Below are 19,991 nucleotides of genomic sequence, written 5' to 3' on the forward strand. Positions count from 1 at the left end.
CTTGAGGCTATTTTTGGATTATGGTTGCCAACGAAAACATAAATTAATACAGGCAAGCAAAAAATCTCAAAAGATTTTGTCCCAATATGAACTTTTGACCTGATCTTCCTGCCTGTTTGTCATACTCCTACTTTAGGCCCAGAACACCCCTCATCACCCTCCTGTCTTTATATTCAAATCAAAGTATTTCTTCTCCCAGGCTTATACGCATTTAGTCTATCTCTGTGGAAGAAACGGTTCTACTCTTATAGATTTTTCAGTCACCAGTGAGTAGGTAGAAAAAGTTTAGTAGTGATGTGTTGATCAGATGCTGGTATGGAACAAAAAAGGATTTTCCTAAGCATTGTTGAAATCACATCATATAGACAACTATCTATTAATTTCAAATTTTATAAGGCAAGCTCTAAGTGGGAATTGCTAATAAACATTTTTTAAGTAACAACTACTGGCAAAGTACTTGCCAGGCATAGAGACATCATAATAAACAATACTTCTCTCCAAGAGCGTAAGGTCCACAGGCAAAAGCAGCTATGTAAACAATAATAATGTAAAGTTTTCGGTGTGATGATAGAAGTATGCATACTGTCCAGAAGTTAAAAAGAAGAGATATTTAATTCTAAGAGAGCAAGGGTAAGAGATTAGGGGAAACTCCCTACAATAGACGATATTTGAGCTGGATCTTAGTAGATGAGGGATTTTCCAGGAAGATAAAAGAAAAAAAATTGCACACAGAAAGAATGCGTTCTTTAGAAGCCATAAAGTCAAAGAACTACAGATAGTTCAGGATTGCCATAAAGTGAGAAAAACAGGGTGTGTGACTAGAATTGAGGCTGGATATCAGCAGGTTCCAACTGTGGAAGGCACAAAACTCCTAGGAAGTGTTCACAAGGAAATGATACACTTCTAGTGCATCTACAGTGAGTGTATCTGACCAGCAAAGAGAAAAGTTTTAGGGTAATATTTAATGCACAGTGTTTTTCTGGATAAATTTTGAATCCAGTGCCCCTCTTAGCTGGATAAAACGTTCTTCGAAAGTAAAAATTTTTGAGCACTTACACCAAGAACACATTTTCGATAATTTGCATATGTTATTTCAGTCTCTCCATACTGACAGGTATTATTATCTTCATCTTACAGACAAAAAAATGTAAACTCAGTAATGAAGCAATTTGGCCAAGGCCACTCAGCTTGTAAGCTGCTCCAATTGCCCAACTGTTCTTGTGCCAGTAGGTGATACTGCAGTGAGTAGAAACCAAGGGTTGGATCCTAAGAAACACACTAGGACAAATACACTACCCAAATTAACCCAAATTTAGAGAGTTGGTGAAGCAAGAAACAGAGAGATACAGATCTGAAAGAACACATCAAATGACAAGTCCATAGAATCAGGATTATAATGGCATATGGACACAAACACTATGAATTCTGGATCTGAATGGGAATAGTTAAGCTAAGGAGGAGGACTTGAGACAATTGCCAAAATTCATGGGCCAAACCCATCACTCCCTCACTGGATTGTAAACTCCATGAGGGCAGGGATTTTCATCTCTGTTCATTCTGCATCCTCAGTGCTTGGAACAGTGGCTTGCACAGCTCCCTGGCATGTGGCTGGCTCAAGCTGGGTTAAAAATAAAGGTCAACACAACCCTATAGCAAACTAGACTAAAGATACGGACAGTTAGTTTGTAGAAAAAGAAGTACAAATCTTTCCTAGTCATATAGAAAGATGCTCAACGTCATTTGTGGTAAAAGAAATGCAAATTAAAACTATGCAGAAATACCATTTCTCACCCACAAGATTGTCAAAATCCTAAAGTTTGACAATATACTGTGTTTGCAAAGCTGTAGAGGGATGGGCATGCCAATAGACTGCTGGTGGGAATGTAAAATGTCACAACTTCGATAGAGGAAAATTTGACAAGATACAGCAAAATTACATATGCATTTTCCTTTTGATAGGAATGTGTGTGTGTGTGTGTGTGTGTGTGTGTGTGTATTATGCCTTTCTGGCTTATAATTTCATAAGTAAAAAGATAAAATGGGGACATGACTAGAAATAAGATGTCTCTGAATATACTTCATTTTATAGATTTGACTTTGGTACCATGTAACCATTTTGCATAATTATAAGACATAATGAAATTATTTGTAAACACTAAAACTATAAAGCAAAATGAAACAATGAACCTAACTGCATGTAGAATTGGTTGCATAACCACATATAGAGGAACTACTTCAAATGACTTTCAAAACACAGTAACTTGACTGTATGTCTCTAATGGAATATAACTTAATGATAAAAATATTGTAAAAAAATCTTAAACTATTTTCAATAATTGCATTGTGGATGCTAGTGTTTGGTATTGTTATTCTCAAACTATTGCATATGTGTTGCAGGATAAATCAAAGGGTTATTATGTTGGGTGTCATTCAACTTTTCAGTGCGAGAAAAGTTACAGATGTAAAATGAATAAGTTTAAGTAAAAACCCTGAGTCCTAAATTTGAATCAAAAGTATCAGTATCAACTCTTGACGTATTTTATCTTTTAAAATATATATTCCCCAGCTGCTGCTAAGTTTTGAGGTAACTCATTACAAAGCAATAGATAATTGCTAACATAGCTATCAACTACATAGACCTAATTGATATATTTAGAACACTCTACCCACATTGGCAGAATACACTTTCTTTGCAAGTGCAAATGGTTTACCAAGTTTAACCACATTCTGGGCCATAAAGCAAGTCTTAAAAAACTTTTAAAAACTGAAATTATAAAAAAAAAAGTTCTCCAACCAAAATGGAATTAAATTGGAAACCACTAACAGTAAAATATTAAGAAAAACTTAAGTATTTGGAAATCACACATGTTTCTTAGTAAGCCTTTGGTCAAAGAAGAAATCCATAAAGAAATTAGAGAAGATTTTAAACTGAATGATAATAAAATGCAACATATCCAAATTTGTGATATGCAACTAAAGAAATGCTTACAGGGAAATTAATAGCTTTAAATACTAATTATGAGAGAAGCAATGTCTAAAATCCACCTAAAGAAGCTAAAAACAAAAGAGAAAGAAATAAAGGTAAGAGCAGAAATCAACAATACAGAAAGCAAGCAAGACAAAAATTAACAAAATGAGAAGCTGGTTTTTTTGGGTGTTTTTTTTGTGTGTGTGTATGTGTGAGGAAAATTAGCCCTGAGCTAACATCTGTTACCAATCCTCCTCTTTTTGATAAGGAAGATTGGCCCTGGGCTAATATCTATACTCATCTTCCTCTACTTTCTATGGGACGCCACCACAGCATGGCTTGACAAGCAGTGCGTGGGTCCACGCCTGGGATCCAAATCTGCGAACCCCGGGGTCACCAAAGCAGAGTGCACGAACTTAACCCCTACATCAACCAGGCCCAAAAAGCTGGGTTTTTTGAAAATATCTTTAAGATTTATAAACCAATAGCTAGACTTATCAAGAAAAAAACAGAGAGAACACAAATCTCTAATACCAGGAATGAAAGAAGGGACATTAATATAGATACTACATTCATGAAAGGAATAATAAGAGAATATTAACTACTTTATGCTAATCAAATTCAACAACTAAGATGAAATGGACAACAAATTCATTGAAAGACAGCTTTCAGTGCTCATTTGGGATTAAATACATAATCTGAAGAGCTTTATATCTACTTAAAAAACTGAATTTGTTGATAAAAATCTTTCCACTAAATTGGCTTCACTGACAAATTGAAGCAAACATTTAAGGAAGAAGTAATATCAGTTCTACACACAAACCCCTCCAGAAAATAGACAAGGAGGGAACACTTTCCTATTCATTTAATGAGGGTAGAATTAACTATATACCAAAACCAGATATACACGTTACAAATAAGAAAAGCGACAGACCAATAACCCTTATAAACATAAGAAACAAAAATTTTTCGCAAAATATTAGCAAAACAAAGCTAGCACTATATAAAAAGAATAGTATAGCATTATCACATAAGGTTTCTCCCAGGAATGCAGGTTGATTGAACACTCAAAAATCAATGAAATTCACCACATTAAGAGAATAAAAGAGAAAAAGCACATGATCAATTCAGCAGATGTAGAAAAAGCATTTGACAAAATTCAACACTCATTCATGATTTTAAAAACTCTAGGAATAGAAGGAAACTCCCTCAAAAGTTAAAGAGCATCTATGAAAATCCTACAGCTAATATCATATTTAATAATGGAATATTTCCCCTCTAAAGTCAGGAACAAAGCAACAATGTCTGCTCTTAGTACTTCTTTTCAATGTTGTACTAGAGGTCCTAGCCATTGCAATAAAGCAAGAGGAGAGAAGGCATATAGACCAGAAACAAAGATAAAACCGTCTCTACTTGCAGAAGACATAATTGTTAGGCATCTGTAAAAACAACTCCTAGAACTAATTGAATTTAGCAAGGTCATAGTATAAAATGCTAATAATATTTTAAAACAATTATATTTTTACATACTAGCAACAACAATTGGAAAATGAAATTTTAAAAATGCCACTTACAATAGTGCAAAAGGAAAAAAGGAATAAATTTAACAAAAGATGTACAAGGCCTATACACTGAAAATTACAAAAAGTTACTGAGATAAATTTAAAAATACCTATATAGATGGAGATAAATACCTTGTTCTTGGACAGAATGACTCAATATTGTTAAGAGGTCAATTCTCCACAAATTGGTCTATGGATTCAACAATCTTAATCAAAATCTGGTAGTCTTTTCTGTAAAAACTGAGAAGCTGCAGATGGGAACAAAGGCAAGGATAGACTGCAAATATACATGAAGGACTATTTTGGGAATGATGGAAATGTTTTGTTTATCTTGTTTGCGATGATGATTCACAGGTATATACAACTGTCAAAACTGATCGAATTGTACCTTTTAAAGGGATGCAATTAATTACACAAATTAGCCCTAAATTTAAGTAAAAATTAATATCAGAAACATCAGATTTTAACACACATAACAGAACATGCAGCCACACAAATAAACACAAAACAAAATACAAATGAAAAACACTTGACACTGAAAATAGTGTTTAAAGAAAAACTTTTTCCATCTAAGTCAAAATCATCAGTAGAAGTAAGACTGTTTTGTGATTTTATGACTATTGAAACCTCTTATTCACTTCGGGCACCAGAAGTTTCCTTTCCCAAATCATCACTGTCATATGCCTGAGCAAGCATATACCACCCACTCAAAAGACACTGTATAGGCATGACTGTGCAAACCCACACTCCAAAGGCTTCCTCCAGGGAGGGAGAAAAAGGCTCTCAGAAATAGCACATGGTTTTCTTGTGATGTTACACAGTTTTTATCTGTTGTAACTCCTGTCCTCTGCTGTGCTCTACTATGCTCTACTGACTAAAAAAGTTAGAAATACGCATTGCGGGTATTTCACCATTCCCAATAAAAACCCCTGATTTAGTAATTGTTATTAACCAAAATAGAACATGGATTATGTCATACTTATATAATTAATATAGTTGCTAAGATTTATTTATTATTTCTAGTTACGGGAATGGGAAACAAGAGAGTTAAAGATTTCCTGCCCGTTCATTCATTTGCTGGTTTTTTGGGAGTATACAAACAAAGCAGTAAGGAGTCTTAAAATTGAATTTTAGGCTAAAAGAATCCTTAAATTGGGGCAAAACTGTAGCCTAAACTATTTGGCTATGCTCTAATAAGAGGACCGTATAGCTGCAAAAGACAATAATGAGGAATAGCTCTATTTTTAAATGTCTTTCAACATTTCTCTACAGGACTTGAGGCCTCTATGCTAGCACTGAACTAATTAGAAGTCGTTCTTATTGTTTATTATGGTCTTTATATCTTTATCTGTCATCTTCATTGTTATTTAACGTTTAGTGAATTTACTACTTTTAAAAAAAAACAGAACACAAAATACATTGAAATATACTTCAAAACATTGAAATCTGTGGAAATATCCTAATATTTTACACAAGGAAAACCAAATAATACAATTATTTCATTCTTCATTTGGTGTTTTCAAGTTTTTAAGCTTCAAAACTCTGCAAGTTATTATAAGAAATGTAGAGCTGACCGTTGTGGATGAAGAAATGACTGGAAACTGAGAGATACGAGTCTCGCTTCTTACTCTGCTGTTTCTTTCCTGAATCACTGTAGATAATTAAATGAATTATACGCTCTAGTTTTCCCCTCTGCAAAACATAGAATACATCCTTACTTAACAAGTAAGGAATAACTCATAAAAGGGATTCAAAGCACGTTACAGAGTGAGGTGTTAAACCCAGTTAGAATGATACGTTCAATCTCTCCTAAAGATTCAAGGTTTCACTTAAAATGACTGCAACTTTGAGACTGAGATCTTAATCACACAAAGACCTGGAAATCCAAATTACATTGCCAGAACAACTTTTATTTAGCTACACAAAGCACATAACTTTTTCTAATCAACAGTATGGTAAAGTCAATACAATGCAGAAACCTTTACTGTCAATCTTCTGGCTCCAGAAAGCTTAAAATATCAACCTTAACATTTTAGTTAGTGAATGTTTGTACTACATTTTATAAAACTGCATATTGTGAATGTAGGTTAGACATAAAAGTATTATTTCCTGACAGTTTTTAGAGTTATGAAAGGATTTAAGCAAGAAGCTTACATTTTTTTTAACGCAACAATGTGAACAATTGATCCTGGTATCACAACGTATATTTTGTGTTCTTACACTTTAATTTATGAAAGTGATTTACATTTTTAAACACATTAATTTTGTAGCAGATAACATCTAATTAGGTGTTCGGTAAACAAAATATTGGATGGAAACCCAAAGTTTTAGCAGAGACGAGTATAGAATAAACAATAAAATTTAAAAAAATATGTCAGTACTAATTGTACTTCTTGTGTTTCTTTGTACTTTAATTTTCTTTTATATTAACATATATAATATATATTGCAGAGTGTATTATATGTATATACATTTCAAAGAACAATTATATAGTGTATATCCACGTAAGTTAAGAAATAGACTATTGCCAGTTTTTCCCCAATTATACTTCCAACCTTTGCTCTAAAGGTAGCCATTATCTTTTGAGATAATCATTCCCTGTTTTTCTTTACATTTTACATTATGATAAACAAAAGGCTAATTTCCTCCAAAAAATATACATAAAACACATAAACCAATAAACAAAAAAGAGATGGACAACCCAATTGAAAAGCACTGGCAAAAGATATAAACAGGCCAACAAAAAAGTAGATTAATATGTTGAAGGGTGACTTAACTAGTAACAATAATTATGCTCTTCAGATAAAACATAGAGAGAAAAAGAAAACACCCAGATGGTTTATAAAAAGGAAAAGTGAGAAATGTTTAATAAAAGTAACAAGCTGCAAAACACAAGAATTCGAAAATGAATTCAGCGAATGGATAAAATTTAGAAAGCAAAAAGAATTATGGTGAATAATAAATTTGATCCAAGTTTCCAAAGCAATATAATCACAAAGTCTGTATCAGCTGATCAAGACATAGTACTAATAAAAGCCATATTGCTGGGCCTAATTTTTTTTTTTTTTAAGGCTAATCACAAAGTGTATCAGTTTGTTAGGACACAGTGCGAATGAAAGCCATATTGTTGGGCTAATTTTTTTGTTTGTTTTGAGACAGTTACTATCACATAGTCCAAAACTAATTAATGGAGACAGTTTTGTTCCCTAGCCGACAGCAGATGTTGGATAAATGTGTATCAGTGATCAAAAGGGACAGAATGTTCAATGGGTAGATAGTGAATATCTATGCATATCAAATATACAAAGACATACGTACTAGTATATTAATTCTAGCATAGTTTTTAATTCCGAAAAACACGAAACAACCAAAAAGTCAATCTGTAGAGGCTAATTAAATAAGCTGTAAAATAATATCTATGAAAGAGCTTTGAAAATTGCAAAATGATAATTAAGGTACCATCTTTTGAATGTTTGTAAAATTCAGACATAATGTTAAGTGCTTTATATACATGATTTAACTTAATCCTCACAGCAACCCTAGACACAAGGTCAGGGGTTTGGGGTAAAATTTCCCAATTTTATAATATTGGCAACTAATTCAAATTTTTTAAAATATTACACACGCCAACTAAAAGTGTCTGCAAGCCAGATCTAGCCCACGGGCTGCCAAATTGCAGTCTCTGATGTGGAAATCGGAGAAGGGGCCAAAACCTGAGTCTTGAAAACATTTATAATTAGGGATCTGTGGGAGGAAGTGAAGTTAGCAAAAATGATGAAGAAAAGCAGAAAATAAATACAATGTCTTAAACCAGGGAAAGAGGAGATTTCAAAACGGGAATAATCAAGATCAAACCATGTGGGAAAAGTCTTAAAGTAAGGACTAAGAGGCTTTAGGATTTACTAATAAGAAGGTGGTCAGAGACCTTTAGGAGCTGTAAGAGGGTAGTATTAGTACAGAGGGAGGAACAGAACCAGACTGAAAAGAGCCAAGCAGAAGCAATTATCAACAAATTAGACTTATTCTTTCAAGAATTTTGACCTTGAAAATATGGGAGCATGAGACAGTGGCTTTATCCTTTCATGTCAAAGTGGAAACAAAGAGATGGGACAATATCTGCAACTACAAGAGCTGAGGGTATTTACGAGTAGAGTAGAGCACAGCGTATTTGTAGACAGAGGGAGAGCTAGAAGCTATAAGAATGAAGGAGGCTAAGTGGTAAAGCAGGATCCTAGAGGTACTGGGAGGAGATGAGATAAAAGCAAAGTAGAAGTTTGCTTTTGAAAAGACTGATACTTAGTCTCTGACAGAGAAGCAGAAAAGGCAAAAGTAGTAATAGACACAAGAGACATTTTGAGGACGTTCAGGTTGACAAACATTTTCTGAGTTTGAGTACTCAGCGTCAGGTAGCTGCCCAGAGTTCTGGGGATGGTAGGGTGAATGAGGCAAGGTCTCTGCCCTCAGAAGCATCATCATCTGGGGAAGTGAAAGGAGTCCACACTGGATGATGAGTAAATCAGAAAGTGAGCAGCCATCTGCTGAGTACGGTGGACAACAGGAATAGTTTGGGTGATGAAGAAAGACCTGGGACGGTGTTCTTAATCCTGGTTCCCATCAGAACCACCTGCAAAGATTTGTGAAAGTTCAGATGTCTAGACTCTATATACCCTGAAAAGTATGATTAAGTAGGCTTGAGATGGCACCACATTATCTTTAGTATTTTAAGCTCTACAGGCAACTCTATCTGCCAATCGGCTTAATTACTGGTTTAGAACAAACCCTGGGGAATATCTAGGAGGGAGCCAATGAAAGATAGATTGAATGATTTTTTGGAGAATAAAAATAACTAGATTTCATTATTTTGAATCTAGCAAGATTTACTACTTGAACATTTTTTCAAAAAATTGTCAATATCACAAAATGGATTATATAACCAGATATTCTCATATTATGTAATAGATAAACCTTTGCAAGAACGTAGCATTTCATGGTAAACTACCAAAACGGCAAGGAAAAAGAAATACTAAACAACTAAAAGCTACACATACACACATCCAGTTTGGAAAAATACCTTTACCGAATCACTGTATGTTCTCAAATGATACCCTTTGTACACACTTGGGTTTCCCCTCTGTTGATAGAAAAAAAAAAATTAGATGCTGCTTTCTCCTTCCAGCTATGATCTTTTCTCTCTTTTTTACTGCCAAACTTCTCGAATGAGTGGTCTGTGCCCACAGCCTCAATTTCCTCCACACCCACTCTCTCCTCAATACCAGCAATCTTGTAGCTCCTACACCCTTCCATTCAAACCACAATGTTGAAGGTCACCAGCCGCCTTTACAGTCAAGCTTTTGGCCATTCTTCAGTGCTTGTGCTCCTGGATTGTTCGGCAGATTTTGATGCTATTAACCACTTTTCTCTCCTTCTAAAACCCCTTCCTCAGCCTCTATCCCTATCCCTACGCTTTTCTCTGTTTGTCTCCTTCTCCGCCTGCTCTGCAAGCCTGCCTTTCTCCTTAGGCACATCAATGCAGATATTCCCTCAAGTCTCATCTGCTCACTTTTCTCTCTACACTTTCTCTCATCATTCCGCCCAACCCAAGAGCTCCAAAGTGTCCTCCTACACAATTGATTTCTCCTTGTTTTACCACTTCAGTCATACTTGGGCTCCCTCTGTCCTTCATACAGGCTGTTTGACCTGTCTGGAATGTTGGTTCCCTCAACTCTTTTTGCCTAGGTGTTTTCTTCTCTTCTTTATTTTAAAAATCACTTCCACACAGAAGTCTTCCCTGACCCTCGGACGAGATTAGACTTACCAATTACACATTTCTATGTCACCCTCTATTTCTCCTTACACACTCATATTTTACTTAATCATTTGCAATGATTTTTTTAGTATCTATCTTTCCTACCAGATTCTAAGCTCCATGAGAGCATGATCTATTGTCTGTCTTGTTGAAGTATCCCCAGCATGAAACACGGTGTCTGACACACGACAGACACTCCCTTACTTACTGACTGACAGAATACGTGACCCATATTTTAGCTTTGACTTATTTTTCCCAAATAACAATTTCAACCCTTTAGCTGCAATTTCTCCCCACTCAAATGCCTGCCGTCATTTCAAGTGCATCACATCTAAAAATCATAGATTTTCCCATACATACTTGCCACATCTCTTTTCTATTTTTAGTACTATGGAGGAGTTTCAAGCTCAGTTAATTAAAAAGTTGGGTAATATCTGTAGTAATTCCTTGAACACTCTTGGGCTTTATTTGCCCATGTATATAATTTGAAGATTTCTAAAGCCCTTCCTGTCTGAAAGCTCTATAATTCTCATGGTGTCATATACATCTCCTTCATTTCACAAATGAGGAAATTACTATCTAAAGAGGGTAGCAATTTACTAAAGAAGACACAGCTAGTAGTTAGAATTATATCCCATTGACCTTTAAACCCAATACAGAGATATGTAAGAATCTAGAATTTGGAGGAAAGGGGAGTGAGATTTTATTGAGAAAAGTAAAAAGCATCAAAGCATTAATGCACGAATAAAATTTAGAAAGCAAAAAAGCATATAATAATATAATACATTCAATCTCAATGTCCAAGACAATGTAACCAACCATATCAATATTAGTTGGTAAAATCACAGTGATATTTAAAAACATGGACTTGAAGAAAGTTCTGCTTCCCTTATGGCAAAGCAAGCTTCCACAGATAAGAACTATAAATTCTGGACAAAATATAAAAACAGCTATCTGAAGAGTAAAAAAAAAAGCAAGAAGGGATTCTTGAGGGGTGTCAATTCTTGGAAGAAAGAAATGGCTCAGGGTTGGGTTGTGGGTTCCCATTTTTACTACTTTTAGTCTCAGGGAAGGCTGTAGTTGGCACCATACTGAGCAGCTAAAATTCTAATAGAAAACCCACAGTTTTCTGAGGAACAAGAGGACATATTTAGGGGGAACCTTGGTCTCTGTAAATTGAGAGAGGCAGAGAGAGAGTTTCAAATTTTGTGTATAAACTCTACCCACATCTCTGGCTGAGTCTAAGCCACACACTGCAGGGCACACTTGAAGTTGACTAGCTAAAGGTAAAAGAACTGAGATTTAAGACACTGTCCAAGAGATAGAGTTTGCAGTTTGAGTCCAACAGGTTAAATGCTTTCTGGGAAAAAAAAAATCAACAGAGTAATATAACAGAATCCAGAGCCTCTATGAAGTAATATTCACTATCCAAATTGCTCAGCATACAGAGAACTAGGAAAATGTGGCCCATTCTTCAGAGAAAAAAGTTAAAGGAGACCAATCTCAAGGGGACCCAGATATTGGAATTATCAGACAAGGACCTTAAAGCAGACATTAAACTAAGCTCAATGATGTAAAGGAAAATACGCTCACATGAATGAAAAGAAAAATCTCACCAGAGAAAAAGAAACTAATTAAAAAATAAATGGAAATTCTAAAATTGAAAATACAGTATCTGAAATAAAATATTCACTGGGTGGGCTTAACAAAAGAGTGGAGATGAGAGAGGAAATTGTTGGCAAACTTGAAATGTATCAATAGAAATTGTCCAATCTGAAGAATAGAAAGAAAAAAATTGAAAAAAAATAACAGCCTCTGGGACCTGCAATGAAACAGCAAAAGTTCTTCAAACATGTGTGTAATGGGAGTTCTAGAAGAAGAGGAGAGAAAAAGAATATTTAAAGAACTAGTGATTGAAAATTTCTCAAAATTTGCTGAAAAGCATAAATTTATAGATTCAAGAATCTCAGTAATCCCCAAGCAGGATAAATAGGAAAATAACCATATGTAGACAGACTATATGCACTGAAAACCAAGAATAAAGAGAAAATTTTGAAAGGAGTTAGAGAAAAATGACAGATAATACTCAGGGAAACAATAACTTGAGTATCTGCTGACTTCTCATCAGAAATGGTGAAACATTTTAAAGTGCTGAAAGAAAAAAAAATGTCAATCCAGAAGTCTATATCCAGCAAAAATATGCTTCAAGAATGAAGCATATTCAGATAAAAGGAAACTAAGAGAACTCCTCACCAGCAGATCTACACAACTAGTGATGATAAAAGAAATTATTTAGGCTGAAGGGAAATGATGCCAGACAGAAACCCAGAAATTCAGAAAGGAATGAAGAGCATTGGAAATGGCAGCTATGGTGGAAATAAGTATGTGCACCCAGAATCCCCTTCAAGGAATGGCGTTTTCCCCCTTCTACTAGGAGCACTGTTGGCAGACAGCCTTCAGTACACAGCATCTTCAGGGATCGCCTCAGTGACTTTGCCCAAAGTCAGACCCTTCTCAGGGCAGCCCATCAAAAGACTCAGCCATTTTGATTCAATACAGGGCCTTTCTAGGGTCGTTCCAACTCCACATCTCCCCATGGGGGCCAGATGTGGGTGTTAGTGGTTAAGACCGCAGACGAATGTCTCCCTCTGCAATGTTCCTCTTCCTTCCAGGTGTTTCCAAGAGTCCTCCCTAATAACCATTCTCTACTCAAGACTCTCTCTTAGAGTCTGATTCCTGGAGAACCTGCAACAGCGTCAACAACTCCAAAGAACGGAGATTTTTAAATAAAATGGTTTGCTTCTAAAACCTTCTAGTCCTGCTTCTGGGACTTTTCTATACTCCTTTCCCTAAACACAAATAGGATTTTGTTCTTAGGATGGTTTCTAGGTTTTCTGGACGGACAAGGCATACTAATTCTAGCTAAAAAAAACTTTGAAATTGTTTGCTCAGTGTTCATGCATGAAAAATGTTGTTTCTTCCTGGAAATAATGAACTGATTATGACTATTATATGGGTTTTGTTATATACATATATATATAAAATATATATATAGTTTCATAATGATAAAAAAAAGTAACGGTTGTGAATTTGATTCTTAGGAGCTATTAGCTCATAGAGTCCAAAGCTATTTCATAACCACGGACCTGCTCCCTAATCTCAGTCAGGAGTTATCAAATGAGGGTCAGTGATAACAAGGAGAAGCAAAATTATGTTGATGTTACTGCATTTTAATCACTGTACAGATTGATTTTTCAGGTACGACATAAAACCAAATGACAACTGAGTTATTTTATTAATTAGCACCATTAACTGAAATATTCATGACCTTATTAGGAGGTAATTTATCTACTGTGGAACTTTCTCATTTGGTCCCATCTCCTTATTTCTATCCTCAGCCAATTAGCATCCCTGTATGTAACTTCTCATCTTACTCCTCAATTTCAGAAGCGTTTCCCGCCTCCTATTTAAGGTTAAGCACTCCATTTACACCCCAGCTTGTCTCCCTTCCCATCTATTCTCAGATCTTGCTCTCTGTTATAGAAAGGAAAGAGATAATTATCACTCTCAGGACCTAAATCCAAAAATCTCTAGAGCTTATTCTACTATTTCTCTCTCTGTGAATACTCTCTTTGTGAGATCCTCCACTCCATGAATGGTTCACAAATCATGGATTGTGCTATCCTTCCAAGTACCTGTAGGAATTTTCCTCCTAGGTGTCCTCCCTCCCTGTACTGGATTTAACATCTTCCTCTGCAGCCACCAATGTCTCTCGCAATATCTCGGAACTTCCTAAAATGGAAACCCAGGGGTAGGAGCTCTTGACTCCTGCTTCAAAATAAATCTTTTACCAAGTGCCACTCTCCCTCAGTGGGTTACTGCTGCCAATTTATTCTCCAAAAACATCGCTTTATTACATTATTTTCCTATTCATAAAACAACTGATGGCTTCACAATGCCTACTGCACAGTATCCAAGTTCCTCTGTTTAGCTACTGAGGACCCTTGAAATGCAGCCTTAGGTCCTACAATCATATAACACACAACCTATGTTCCCTCAAGCTAGAGTTCTTTCTCTCCCCAAACCACCTTGCCTTTGTTCATGCTGCACATCCCCTCCCGCCAATTTATATCTCTGCCTTTCCCCATTGATGCAAAGCATCATTCAAGGCCCAGCTCAAGACTCATCTCCTCCGTAACGCCTTCAACAACTCCAACCTACTGTAATTTCTCCCATCTTTGGATTTTTACTAGATTCATAGATGATTTCAAGACTGCCTGATTTAAAACGTTCTCCAATTGTTTCATCTGAGCTTGATCTCCCTAATTTAGATTGCTAATAACTTTTAGGCACTATTCACACACACACACACACACACACCCTCCGTCACACTCAGTGAATAAAGACTTTTGATTAATTTATTAATTGCTTAAGCATGGATGTTTAGAGGAAAACACACCTAAAAATTATTATAATATGTAAATTGACAACTATCACAAACTAGAAAAGGACAATGGGACTGAAAATTATGAAGACTAACCCCTTCTTTTTCACAATTGTTTTTAATTTCCTTTTCCATCTTTTGCAAACCTGCTGAAGCTATCAAACAACCCTGTCTCATCTCCTCTCTTTGTTACTGCCTGCCCCCTAGTGGTAGATAATGATAATGGTCAAAATTAACCCAAAGAAGAAAAAACGTGGAGGATTCCTTTTCAGGAACTCGTAATCTCAATCAGTGACTTCTATAAAAGGTAGATTCATATTGATCGGAATAGCTAAATTTAATTTGAACACAACAAAAAGATCTAGAAGACAATAGGCTAAAATAAGGAGGAAGAAGTGGAGTGGGGGAAACGGGTGCAAGGAAAGGGCATCAGACAGGCTGGAGAGCTTTGCTCTGCAGTGGATGACTTAGGTTGTTTTAATTTTTCCTCTCAGGTATCATTTTCTTAATAAACCTTGTTTACCAACTACCACATTGCTTAAATTTATAAGCAAATAATTAAACAAAGAAGTAAATAGATTTTTTTTAAATGCTATGTTTTACATTGAAGTCATTAACTCTCTTGCTCCTTTGTGAATTTATTTTGTATAATAAAGTGAATTTTCTCTGTTTGGCAGTATTAATAACAAAGCAGTATTAGTAATAAAGACATAAATTCATGCCCTAAATGGTTTGCTTCTTATTATTCCGAACTATTTCATGGTGAATTTATCATGCCAAGTTACTGCACGTAAAGTAATTTGCTTTTTTTGTATCTTGATTCTAAACATTTTGACAACTTTATAATTATACAAGCATACACTTCAGAGATTTGGTATGTGTAGTATCTCCTAGTTGTGTTCAGAAATAGTTTTAAAATTCAAACCTTTAAACCACTAAAATTCAAAATTATGGGTTATGTTTTAATCTTGATTTTTTTCCCTTTACCCAAAAGTCAGAGTGCAACTTGACATAAATAGCTTTTTGCCTAGCTGGCTTCTCTGCCAAGTGAGGTGGTGCACAGGTTTCTGTAAGAGTTTCCACAAAAAGATCTTAACTATTGAAAGATTCAGATCACTTGACTTCTTTTTAAGTGAGTAAATAGTCCGTTAAGTTTATGACCAAGTATTGGTGTCACTTTTTTTTTCAGTGGTCTAATAAATAGTGATGTTCTTTAGTGAAAAGCATAATGGCTAAATATTGAGGAAAATTGCCTATTCAAATGTTTAGTGACGCACAGACCTGACCAAGTGGGACTCTGCCATGTACTAGTAGTGTTGGACAAATCATTTCACCTCTCTAAGCCCCAATTTCTACCTTGGTAAAATGAAGACACGTCTTCCACGCCTGTCTCACTAGGCTGCTGTGCAGATCAAAGGAGAAATTCTGCATAGAAAGTACAGCAATACAGTATGGCTATTTTACATGTGCTCACCAGTAAGACTGTCATGTGGAAAACAGACTTTTTTTGCTGGAAGATAAATAATATTTTAAAGTCTTTCATATGAGGAAAAAAAACTTTTCTTCTTTCAATCAGAAAATTATAAAATTTAAAACCAACTACACTGTTTCCTTGCAGCTGCTCCCACCTACTCAAAGTGAAACCTGAAAACTCCCTCCCACATCAACTCCTACCAACCCTCTATAGTAAAACCTGGACACCCCTACAATAGCCCCAAATTCTCTACAACTCCTACAGAAACCCAGACACTAAAGAGTGTGTCCTCTAACCCAGAAAGTGTCTTTTACAGCCTACACGTCTTAAAGATAAATACAGTCATACATCACAGATGCACCACCAAACTGTGAGTGTATTATACTTTAAAAGGCACCTGGTCATAGAAAGTGATAGAAAGCAATAAACTTTCCTAATTTATGTCGTTAACAACATGGACCTAAATGGGTTGGGATTATTACTTAAATTTTTTTTTAAAGGGAGAAGAAGATAAAGAGAACCCAGATGACTTAGATAACTACTCGAAATTATTTAATGTATTCTGCCTCATTCAAAAGAGGGACAAGGGGAAATAAGGAAGTGGACAGTGAGGCAAATTATAGAGATATGTATACTGTCGTACGATACAAAGGAAAATAAGAGAGACAAAGAGGAAAATACGGATAATAAAGTGAAATAAATCTGGGAGTAACCCCCCTCCCTCATATCTGTATTGCAATTATCTCACATTGCTTCTTAAGAAAGGCAAAGAAAGTTCAGGAAAAGCTGAGACCAAGTTTCTCACCAGTCATTCTTGTTACTCCTCCAAAGAGAATTTAAACTTACCAGCCACTAAGAAGACGACCAAAGTCAATAGCAGCCGTAGGTCAGAAGTTCTCCAAGTGCAGAGCATTTCTGTCTTCTTGTTTCTTGCCCTTCACTCAGAACTTTTCCTCCACAAAAGTAGAGAAGGAGCTGTGGACATGGTGAGGCTCTCTCTGGTCAACTTCTCTGTGCTAGATCCTCTTAGCCCATCAGCAGGGAATACTCCTTTCCTCCTGGCCTCTTCCTTCAACTCTATGTGTTTTAGCCTGATTAGCAACTTGGAACAGAAGAAACTCTTCTCTGGAACTTGACACAGCAATAGATTTCCTGTCTGAAGCACTGAAGCAGAGACGGAGGAAGCGGATTGATTGAGTTATCTTTCAGCTCATTGGTCCTCCTCTCACTTCTGCTGCATACAGATAAACTGTACAGTAAGTCATTGAATGTGCCCAAGACAAACGAATTTGTCTAACCTTGGATTAAAAAGCAAAACAGGATATTTACCTATTTTTGGCCCATCCCCTTCAGTTTCCCAGTCATGATAGCTTTTAGAAGCTTTCTCCAGGTTGAAGAGGTGGTCAGCCTCAGTAATAAAGTTTGGAACAAAATAATTTCCTTTGAAAATTCTTACATGAAATTACTATCTATAATGTCTACAACTCTAGAAGCATCATAAGTGTATGACTTTGCTATTGCTACTGTAACAAATTACCACAAACTGAGTGGCTTACAATAATATAAATTTACCTTACAGTTCTAGAGGTCAGAAGACCAAAATGGATCTTATCAGGCTAAAATGAACGTGTCAGTACAGCTGTGTTTCTTCTGGACACATGGAGAAAATCCATTTCTTGCCTTTTCCAGCTTCTAGAGGCCACCATCATTCCTTGGCTTGCGGCTGCGTCACTCCCACCTCTGTTCCGTTGTCACATCACCTTCTCTGATTGTAACCTCCCTGTTTCTCTCTTACAAACACCCTTGTGATTATATTGAATCACCCAGATAATTCAAGATAATCTCCCCATCTCTAAATCCTTAATTTAATCACATCTGCAAAATCCCTTTTCCCATGTAAGACTAACTATTTACAAGTTTCAGAGGTTAGGACATGGACATCTTGTGGGGGGTGGATGGGCATTATTCTGTCTATCACAATTTGGTACTTATCTCCATTCACTTTCACCTTTGAAGAGCTAGACTGGTCATTTGAACCAAATTACAAGTAAACACCCATCTTTAGTTGTCATACATCTGGAATTCAGACTTACCAAAAAAAAACCCTCTGCCTTAATGTGGCTAGTTCATAGGCACTTATTTTATGTTTGGGAGGAAAGAAATCCTCTGTGTGTTACGAATTTCCTACCCAAGGCAAAACTCTCCAGGAAGGGGAAGAAAACATTGCAAACAGGAAAAAGATTAAACAACATGCATTTTTTTCTTTTAAGTTAGCAGTTCCATCTCCTCTCTTGCCAAATATAAACAATATGTATTTTCCCCCTTCCCCTTCTCAAGCTTTCCTTCCAGTGAACCAATTTGATTACAATGATAAAATCAGGTGATTGAGGGCATGAAACACTTGAAGATATGAGCTATGAGACAATAGCAAAAACAGCTTCTCTACCGGCTAATATTTTACCAAGTGTCAGAAAATCAGTGATGAAATGTCATTTAAAATATAACACTGGTTTCCACCACATAAAGGTTAAGGTACGGAGTGGTTAAGACCACAGGTTTTGATACAAGACAGACCTAGGGTTGAGTCTCTGCTGGGCAATTACTAGTCCGATGATACGAGGCAAGTTTCTTAATCAAGTCTGTAACCTGTTTTTTCCCCTTAGTATTATATTGACATTAGCATTTTCTCCTGTCATCAAAAATTCTTGATGATTATTTACTCTAATGCCTGTTCAATGACACAGCCAAAACTAAAGCAGAGAAGGGCTAAATGGCCCGCCTAAGGTCTCAAAGTGACTTGGTGACATAGCTGGGAGTGAAACTCACATTTCATGTTTGCTAGCCCTGTGTTCTCTCCACTTAATTCCTCTGCTTTGAAATTTCAGACAACTGTCATAGACACACTCCCATGCACTCATCTCGGGTCAGACCACAATCTACAATCAGCAGTTTAGGTAAGAGTCAAGAGAGTGGTGTCAAAAACCATAGAATTCTCAAAGTAGATTTGGCAGGATGAGACTTTCTTCACCTTCCTTTATCCCCTCCACCCCAAACCCCACTCCCCCAACCTCCCAAGTTCCACCTTTACCTCTCATGGGGAGCAAGTGTTTGGAAGAAGAATAAAGGGACCAAGAGTTTGTTAGCATAATCATCCATCAAAGATATGCCATGAAAGTCAATATAATAAGAAAAAAATGTGCTTGCCTAGTAAATGCACCTCTCTGAAAGATCTAAAGGCCCCAGATTCTCCTTAGCTGTGCCCCCTGGGCACAGAGACCCAAAAAACAGAGCAGAAGTGCAAGACTGGATCAAGAGAAAGGTGTAGCTCAAGACAAAAACCCAAACCTTTTACTCCACCAGTCTCCCAACTCCTCTTCAATACTACCAATTAAGAATCAGTGCACGTGAGAGACAAACAGAACAATGTTATGCGGGTTAATGTCATGGTAGTCAAAACAAAAAGGCTTAGCAAGCTTTAGTAAGTTAGAGCTGCTTTACGATGTAATGCCCCCAAGTTTGTACTGTTGAGTCATTCAAAAATTGATTTATCTGCCCGTAAATGCTTTTGAAGTAAACTTCTCCCAGTCAAGTGTATATCTTTGTCTCCAATATCAAATTCATACTGAGCCACAACTGAAACCAGTTAAGAAGACATTGCCGTCTTGCCCTTGGGACTCCTCTCCATCATGTAGAAGCTTTGCATGGATCTTGAACACTTACTGCACAGACTCTAGCGG

The 19,991-nt window shown here is 36.2% G+C and overlaps 1 protein-coding gene across 1 annotated transcript in view; it reads right to left on the reverse strand.

Annotated features, from left to right (window-relative positions):
- The window catches only part of LOC101403251 (cell surface glycoprotein CD200 receptor 1), a 31,088-nt gene extending 13,634 nt beyond the window's left edge, over nucleotides 1-17,454 (reverse strand). The window contains exon 1 of the mRNA XM_087439591.1: nucleotides 17,101-17,454. Coding sequence (XP_087295717.1) covers nucleotides 17,101-17,167 — 67 coding nt within the window. The 5' untranslated portion in view covers nucleotides 17,168-17,454. The remainder of the gene's footprint in view (nucleotides 1-17,100) is intronic.
- Between the last annotated feature and the right edge of the window lie 2,537 nt (nucleotides 17,455-19,991).

This window comes from Ceratotherium simum, chromosome 15, assembly GCF_057802395.1.
Source record: "Ceratotherium simum simum isolate JZ-2026a chromosome 15, ASM5780239v1, whole genome shotgun sequence".
Taxonomy (NCBI): domain Eukaryota; kingdom Metazoa; phylum Chordata; class Mammalia; order Perissodactyla; family Rhinocerotidae; genus Ceratotherium; species Ceratotherium simum.